At 48.9% G+C, this 8,100-nt stretch overlaps 1 protein-coding gene and 1 pseudogene across 1 annotated transcript; one reads left to right on the top strand and one right to left on the bottom strand.

Annotated features, from left to right (window-relative positions):
- Positions 1 to 351: 351 nt before the first annotated feature.
- Positions 352 to 3,568, top strand: LOC123047288 (methylthioribose kinase 1). Its single transcript, XM_044470787.1, has 6 exons — positions 352 to 657; positions 730 to 1,039; positions 1,135 to 1,309; positions 1,389 to 1,590; positions 2,251 to 2,465; positions 3,062 to 3,568. The coding sequence occupies exons 1-6, from the start codon at positions 460 to 462 to the stop codon at positions 3,234 to 3,236; spliced, it is 1,275 nt and encodes a 424-aa protein (XP_044326722.1). The 5' UTR covers positions 352 to 459; the 3' UTR covers positions 3,237 to 3,568.
- A 1,766-nt stretch (positions 3,569 to 5,334) lies between these two features.
- On the bottom strand, positions 5,335 to 6,638 carry LOC123039619 (BTB/POZ and MATH domain-containing protein 1-like; annotated as a pseudogene).
- Positions 6,639 to 8,100: the final 1,462 nt, after the last annotated feature.

Here is an 8,100-nt window from a genome sequence, read left to right as displayed (position 1 = left end):
GCAATGGAATTCATGCCCTTAGAAGCTCTTCGTTCTCCTTTTCCCGAGCCACAAGACTTGTAAATTAGTGAAAACAAGGAAATTCGAGACGCTCATGTTCTATCCATCGGAGCGGGGCAAAGAGAAGGTACATTTGTGGAGAAAGTATGTGTATAGGGTTGCTTTCCTCGGAATAAAACTGTACCAAGAAGTTTATATGTTCCTCATCAGAAAATGTATGGGCCCAGAGTCAGGACGCGGCTGCTCTCAATAGCTCTCCTAGTCAACGGGAATCCTCATCCTAATCATCCCAATCCAACGCAAGTGGTCACTATTGCCAGATACCCGTCCAGGTGCAGAGCACGCACTATTAATACAGAGCGGCAGCGTCTCTGTTCCCGCACCCACACACCCGCCGCGACAGCGTAAACCCCGGCGACTCCCCACTCCCTCAGTCCCCCCCGATCCAGCTCGCCCGCCATGGCCGCCGGCGACGAGGAGCAGGGCTTCCGTCCGCTGGACGAGGCGTCGCTGGTGGCCTACATCCGGGCGACCCCGGCGCTGGCCGCCAGCCTCGGCGGCCGCGTCGACGGCCTCGCCGTCAAGGAGGTCGGCGACGGCAACCTCAACTTCGTCTACATCGTTACCTCCGACGCCGGCTCCGTCGTCGTCAAGCAGGTCCGTCCCCCGTCCCCCTCTCCCCCTCCCTCCCCGTCCCCTGACTGACGCGTTCTGGATGGATCGGATCAGGCGCTGCCGTACATCCGCTGCGTGGGGGACTCGTGGCCGATGACGAGGGAGCGGGCCTACTTCGAGGCGTCGGCGCTGCGGGAGCACGGCCGCCTCTGCCCGGACCACGTCCCGGAGGTCTACCACTTCGACCGCGCCATGTCGCTCATCGGCATGCGCTACATCAGGCCGCCCCACATCATCCTCCGCAAGGGCCTCATCGCCGGCGTCCAGTACCCGCTCCTCGCCGACCACATGGCCAACTACATGGCCAAGACCCTCTTCTTCACCTCCCTCCTCTACAACTCCACCACCGACCACAAGAAGCAAGGTCGGGGCTGCTCTGCTCTGCTCCTCTGAATTTTCTTCTGCCTGTAAAAGGGGGAAAGAGGTGAAATTCATGGCGTGTCTTGATGTGAATTGCAGTTGCTCGCTACTGTGAGAACGTGGAGATGTGCAGGCTCACGGAGCAGGTCGTCTTCTCGGACCCATACATGGTCTCCAAATACAATCGCTGGAACTCGCCTCTTCTAGACAAAGACGCCGAAGCGGTTCGGGAGGATGATGGGCTGAAATTGGAGATTGGTGAACTGAAGTCCATGTAATCGGCTAGCTCCGAATTTATGCAGATTCGTTGGTGCTGCGTATGTTGTGTTTCTTATCTGAATTTTACACTGCAGGTTTATTGAGAGAGCCCAGGCTCTGATTCATGGTGATCTCCATACTGGTTCCATCATGGTGACCCCAGATTCCACTCAAGTGATTGATCCGGAGTTTGCCTTCTACGCGCCGATGGGTTACGACATTGGGGCCTTCTTGGGGAACCTGATTCTGGCCTACTTCGCACAGGATGGGCATGCTGATGAAGCAAATGACCGTAAGGTATGTATAACAGTATTATGGCCTTAAGTTTTAACCTTGTCTTGCTGGCACCTATTTTTACTTTAATATAGTAGAGTATGACATGCTGTTTTTACGGTAGGCCTTTTATGTTAACTAATACTCCCTCCGTCCAGAAATACTTGTCATCAAAATGAATAAAAGGGGATGTATCTAGATGTATTTTAGTTCTAGATACAACCCTTTTTGTCCATTTTGATGACAAGTATTTTCGGACGGAGGGAGTACTATGTTTCTTTAATGCGCTCCTGAGTGATTACTGATTACCTTATCCACCATTTACTATTTATTTAGAAATTCTTTATTAGAATAAATGTTTGGAATATTGCTTTTTTGAAAGAAGGCATATACCAGCTTAAATATGATGTCCCTCTCTACTAAAAGAATATATAATTGATACTGGAGGATGATGAAGGTCCTGTAGCTGTCATGTAGAGGAGGGTGGTTGGCTGAAAGAGTATAGCACCTCAAATAATTGCCTTGTATGGAATAACCTGCCTTATTTCAAGTCCATAAGCATCCCTGGCATCTTCAGTATTGGCAGTTGCAGAAGTGTCAGTTCATGCTATAACACATCCTTGAAGATATTTTTCTTGTTGTCCCTGTAATAAAATAAGCGCTTGGACTGCCCATCTTTTGCAGGCTTATAAGCAATGGATATTGAAGACGATCGAAGAATCATGGAATTTGTTCCAGCAGAAATTTCTGGGACTTTGGAATAAACACAAAGATGGGAATGGGGAGGCATACCTGCCTGCCATATACAACAACCCGGAGCTTTTGAGCGTTGTACAGAAGAAGTACATGACAGGTTTACTTCATGACAGTCTTGGATTTGGTTCGGCCAAAATGATCAGGTACTTGCCAAATCTCTGAATATATACCGCAAAAAAAATAATCTCTGAATATATTGGTTATCTGTTGAATGTAATCTACTCTTAGACCACGGTGATACATCAATGCTTCTCTTTAACTGAAATGACTCAAGGTGCATTAAGTTAGTCTAATGCATAGGTTTCAGATTTCAGTTTCGATATGGCATCCCGTCTTCACAATGCTATGCAGTGACATATAAGCACACATAGCTTACAAAATGTACCATGTAAAGAACTACTCTCTCTGCAACTTAATATAAGACGTTTTTTGACACTGAAAAACACCTTATATTAAGTTACAGAGGGAGTAGTATAAAATTCATTTGACCCGAAAGACCAGATTTAATTATCGCAGCACAAAAGAATTTTTTTTGATGAAATGTGCTTCAGAAATGCTATGCAGTGAAAAAAAAAGCATGATAGCTTACCAAATGTACCCTGTTAAGAACTAAAAATCACATTGGACATTGATTTCAGTCTCTGCACATATTTTTGTGCCTTATGCATGATCTCATGATTCCTGACTCTGACTAAAATTCACTCAACTTTTGCTCCTATACTTGCTCCTCCCTGTGCAGGAGAATTGTTGGAATTGCCCATGTGGAGGATTTTGACTCAATCGAGGATGCCAGCAAGAGAGCATCATGTGAGTGCCGCGCGCTTGATTGTGGCAAGGCAATCCTGAAGGGCCGCCGCCAATTTGAGAGCATCGAGCAAGTGATTGCACTTGTCCAGTCAGTAACTCAAGACTGAGAAAACCAGCCGTCTGTTCGGCGTTTCCGATTGAGGAGACCTCGTTTGATCGTTATCAGGATTGAGTACCCACGCTCGAGTATCGAGATGTGCTGCCCTTTGTAAAACATCCTTGGGTCAGTGTGGCTTATGTGTATTGTGTAGTGGGCTGCCTTCAGAGATACCTATACTTGGGTCGGGAACATCATGTGTGTATTTCTAGTGTAAGGCAGGCTGCCTTGCAGCATAGCTGAATAACAGAGTGTACAATGTGTCTCAACGTTGTACAATTATCCATAGATACAGGCGTGGTCGCCACCAATAAAACCCTATCTGGGGGAAGGTTTTGTCAAGCAGATTGTTTGTAGTACTGCAACACCTGTTGATTGATGTTAGCCTAGCTAAGTTACAGATTTATTTTTCTCACAAAAAAATGATTACAGATTTATTTGAGTAACAAAAAGAAGAGCACAAAAAGGAAAGAAGATAAGGATAGCAGCACATTCACAAGAAGCTGTCATGGATTCATATAATACAGGTCGAGCCAACATAAAAGACAGCAGTGCTTATCACATAAACATGATCTAAAAGACAGGACAAGGCAAGGCAACATGATCTAAAATACAGCAGTGCATATCACATAAATACATACATATAGAAGCTATATATAAGGACATCAGATCTCACCGTGGGAGGCACGATTAAACAGGGATCAACGACCCCCGCGTCGCCTGGGAGGCGACTCGGGGGAACCCTAGCCCGCCGCGCCGCCACCCCCTCTCCCCGGCTCCCCTGCCGCGCCGCCGCCGGAGGAAACCGCCGGGCGAAGCCCGCGCGGCGGACGGCGGCGGCGGGCTTCCCGCTCGCGCGCGCGGCGTCGTTCCCGACGGCGACCGCTCCAGGTGGGGAAGGCTCGGCCTCCGGCGCTGCGGCCGTCGTGGCGCTCCCCGGCGGCCCTCTGCTTCGTCTCGCGCTTCTCCTTCTCTGGGTGGGTGGAGTGGCGTGGCCTGGAGCTTGGCCGGCCGTGGCGGCGGCGTAGGCGTGCGGGTGCTTAGGCGCCAGATTTGGTCCGCGCGATCTGGCCCGCCGGCTGCTGTTGGCGGCGAGGAAGGGATCTGGCGTGGTGGTGACGCCCGCGCTGCCGCCGCACCCCTCGCCTCCCCTCCCTATGCTGCCGCCTAAGGGCCTCCCAATGATGCGATTTTGGTGGTCGGGATCCAGATCGGGGGAAACCCGGGTCGGCTCCGGCCGGCCGCGACGACGACGACGCCTGCGGGCGCCGATTTCTTCATGGAGACGTCTGTCAAGGTCTGCCCTTCCACTCCCCACCACCTAGCTTCTCGGGTGAAAACCTAACTCCGGTGGGCGGCGGCGGCGTCTTTGGCGCCGTGACCTTCTTGAAGGCGCCGCCTTGAGGGCTGGGTGGTGGCGGGCGCTGTTTGGGGTGGGTAACAGCTGCTGACGGCGTGCCCTTCTTCGCCCAAGCCTCCGCTTTTCCTCCGACGCGTCCAGGTTCTCCTGGGGGTGCCGTTTTGGAGTAAGCGTTGGCTGGGGGGAGGGTGGAGCGGTGCTCCATCTCACTCATTGATGGCGGCGGATGTCGGCGGCGTGGCGCTGTGGAGGCTCGACGTCCGATGCACGGAGATGGACTCGCGCAGGAGGAGGTTGCTGTTTGGCGTCATGGTGGCGTCAATGGCGGAGTGGCCAGACATGGTAGATGCCTCAATTTGTTCTGAAGACGGACCTGTGGAAGATGGCGGCGACGACACACGAGTGCGTCTGACCGGATTATGCCCCAGACCAGGTATGTGGCTCGGCTGGGGCTTCCGAATGTGTTTCGGCTTCCGGCTATTGATGTTAGGATTACGTGAGTGGTCTGGGTAGCGGCCCGGCTAGCTCTCTTTCATCATATTGGATAGGAGTAGTGGCATATGTTGCCAAGATGGTGGATTCAGGCACATTGGTGTAATACTTTGTATGGTCATCGTGAATAATCAATAAAGTGGCCGTATGCATCTTCCAGATGCAGAGGCCGGGGGTCATCCTCCTTTTCTAAAAAAAAATATATAAGGACATCAATACATGCTCTCTTGTCAGGCGAACAGACATTTCCTCTGTTCTAACAGAAGAGCTTGATGTACTCGATGCAAGCGTCTCTCAGGTTGCTGCAATGATGCTGATCAGCGAGAGCTAACGTGGCGACGACACTCTCGGCATCTAGACCCTTGCAGAGGATGCCCTCACACATCAGCTTGAGCATGTTCATGGAATACCTGTCTGCAGCCACAAGCAGATGCCTCATCACCTCCCTCTTGTCATGGCTGTCAAGGAGGTCTTCCATGTCAGGCAATGAATCTGTGTATATGAAGTGAAGAAATGCTCCGAAGACGGCGGGCTGCATGTCCACGATCTGTATGCACTGCTTCTCCTTGTCCGACGGCGGCACCTGGATATGAGGCGTCTTTGTGGTGGTGGTCACCACGGCCGGCATTTTCTTGAGGAGAACAGTCACATCGCACTGGATCAGGATGCAGTCATAGTGCAGGTACGGGGACGGCTCCAGGAGGTCCTTCTTCATGAACGTGCCAGGCCCCTTGACATGGTCGTTCTTCGAGGACTCGAAGGCCGGGAACGGACGATGTCCGGGAGAAGATTCAGCGACTGCATCCCGGTGGCCTGGTTGGTCAGTTTCAGGTCGTAGAGGGCCTTCACCACGGGTTTCTTGCTCTGGAGCTCTACGCAGACTGAAACATAGTCCTTGTATTCAGAACTGAATCCGCCTCTGCTCTGCTCTACAGCTCTCTTCCGCTCACTCGGAAGCTACTAGAGAGAGGCAGCCACTCGAATCCCTTAGTGAGAGAGTTGAAAAATACTACTACTAGTAAAAGCCTCCTCAGAGCATCTACAACCGGAGTTGAACTTGATAAATCCGAGCCCCTTATGTCAGCGGACGCGCACGTGGACAACGCGTTTTTATTTCTCTTCCAGTACAACCACACTTTTCATATGTGAATATTCAAATTCATGCTAATCCATATACATCCATTATAACATAAATTTCTCACTAATTCAACAATTCGATGATACAAAATAAACAACAATTCAACAGTTCATTACATGCCAAAATAAAATGCAGCAACTCATACAATAGATAGGCGATGCACGAATGATTCAAGTACCAGCATTGTTGCGGTCGTTGATCTTCTTCTTCAGCAATCAATATTTCCATCTTTTCGAGCTCCCATTTTTGCAATCTTGCATTGCCTGTCCAATTCTAGTTTGTCGTTCTCCATGTTCAAGCTCTCCAGGTCGAACTTCATCTTCTCCCTTTGCACATTTATGAGGATCTTGTACCTCTCCTTCTTCACCTCCTTGGCGGAAAATTGCCCCTCCAAGTGGTGGACATTTCGCTTGCCACGCCATCACGCGAGATCTTGCCCTTCTCCCACTTGTTTTCAATCACCTGTTGGCACAGAGGCTTGTATGTCTGTTCTACCATTTTCTTCATCTTCGCCATCCAACCCAATTGATTGGTTGGAGTTAGACCCATTGTTTTTCTTCATCTTCATTGAGGACAATGGGAGTTAGACCCATTGTTTTTCTTCATCTTCTTGGTTTGCCATTGGTTGGAGTAAGACCCATTGTCCTCAATGACAGTTTGCCACTTTGGTTTCCCGCGCAATTTCATCCAACAATTGGGCCATTTGAATGGCTTCTTCTTGACTTGATTTATTCAACCAACTTTCAACCAACAAGACATCTTCAAACTGTGTGAATGCCGAACCTCTTGGCTTCACTACCTTCTTCTTTCTAGTGTGTGATGTTTTCCCAACTTCAAACAACGAGAAATTGGTATCCCAATGTCAAATTGCAAAGGCTCTTGGCCATAATTTATTATGTTAAGCATTATTTGGTCCTACAATATGCATCGCGGTTAAACTATTGCCCTACAAGTTTGATAGAATGGTATGTGCAACAAATTAATCAATGAATGCAAATGTCATGGGGGCAAAGATTGTACTGGGTCTTGTTCAGGCATTCCGTGAAACAACATTTGGGCATGCCCAGAGCCGGCATTGCCTAACGTTGTTGAATCCCTTTGGAGTTGCGGCGACTGGTCCATCATGTCTGCGGCACTGGTGTCTTCGGAAACCTATCCAGAATGCCTGTCCACTGGGAGGACAGAACATAGTCGGTGCTTGTGCGGAGGGAAAATTAGGGCAGCGATCGCGAATAGGGGTTTTGTCAGCGACCTCTGCTCTCCTCTCTGCTCTACGACTGAACTAGCGGCGATAGTGCTCTACCACTTGGGCCTTGGCGAAGCTAATGATTGGCAAACTAATGATTTTCCTTCCCTAAAAAGATCAGAAATGTTATCTGACCAGTGTTCCCGGGGAGGCCAACCCTAGGTCCCCATCGAACGTCTCCATCGTAGTCGCACATATCTCGACATAGGGCCAATGCCACGTCAGATGGCTAGAGACATTCATTGTCTGCAGATTCTGGCAAACACTTAATTTGCTTTTTTTTTACAAAAAGGGTAACCAACACGCAGGGAAGTCTAAAGCGGGCTGTTAGTCAATGGGCTAGAGAGATAGTTCATGAGCGTTCATGGTAAAAATATTTTTTATATATAACTTGACATTTTTGAAGCATTTTTTTAATTCACCCAAAAATCTATTTTTGAAGCGGGCTGTTAGTCAATGGGCTAGAGAGGCAGTTTTACTAGAAGAGAATGACATATCTTATTATAAGAGGATTGTATTTAACTATAAGAAGATGACATTTTTTATTATAAGAGGATGACATTTTTATTATTAGAGGGTAGTAGTTTTATTTTATATGAGCATGTTATTTTTTATTTTATAGCAGGATGGCATTTTAT

The sequence above is a fragment of the Triticum aestivum genome, chromosome 2B, assembly GCF_018294505.1.
Source record: "Triticum aestivum cultivar Chinese Spring chromosome 2B, IWGSC CS RefSeq v2.1, whole genome shotgun sequence".
NCBI classification, from domain to species: Eukaryota; Viridiplantae; Streptophyta; class Magnoliopsida; order Poales; family Poaceae; genus Triticum; species Triticum aestivum.
This window is presented reverse-complemented; position numbering and strand designations above follow the sequence as displayed.

What these genes read in the sequence shown, in the direction of transcription:
- LOC123047288 (XM_044470787.1), top strand. Translation starts at nt 460, where the DNA reads ATGGCCGCCGGCGACGAGGAGCAGGGCTTCCGTCCGCTGGACGAGGCG. An exon ending in CACCGACCACAAGAAGCAAG is followed by an intron (nt 1,040 to 1,134) that starts GTCGGGGCTGCT and finishes TGTGAATTGCAG; the next exon opens with TTGCTCGCTACTGTGAGAAC. An exon ending in ATGAAGCAAATGACCGTAAG is followed by an intron (nt 1,591 to 2,250) that starts GTATGTATAACA and finishes CATCTTTTGCAG; the next exon opens with GCTTATAAGCAATGGATATT.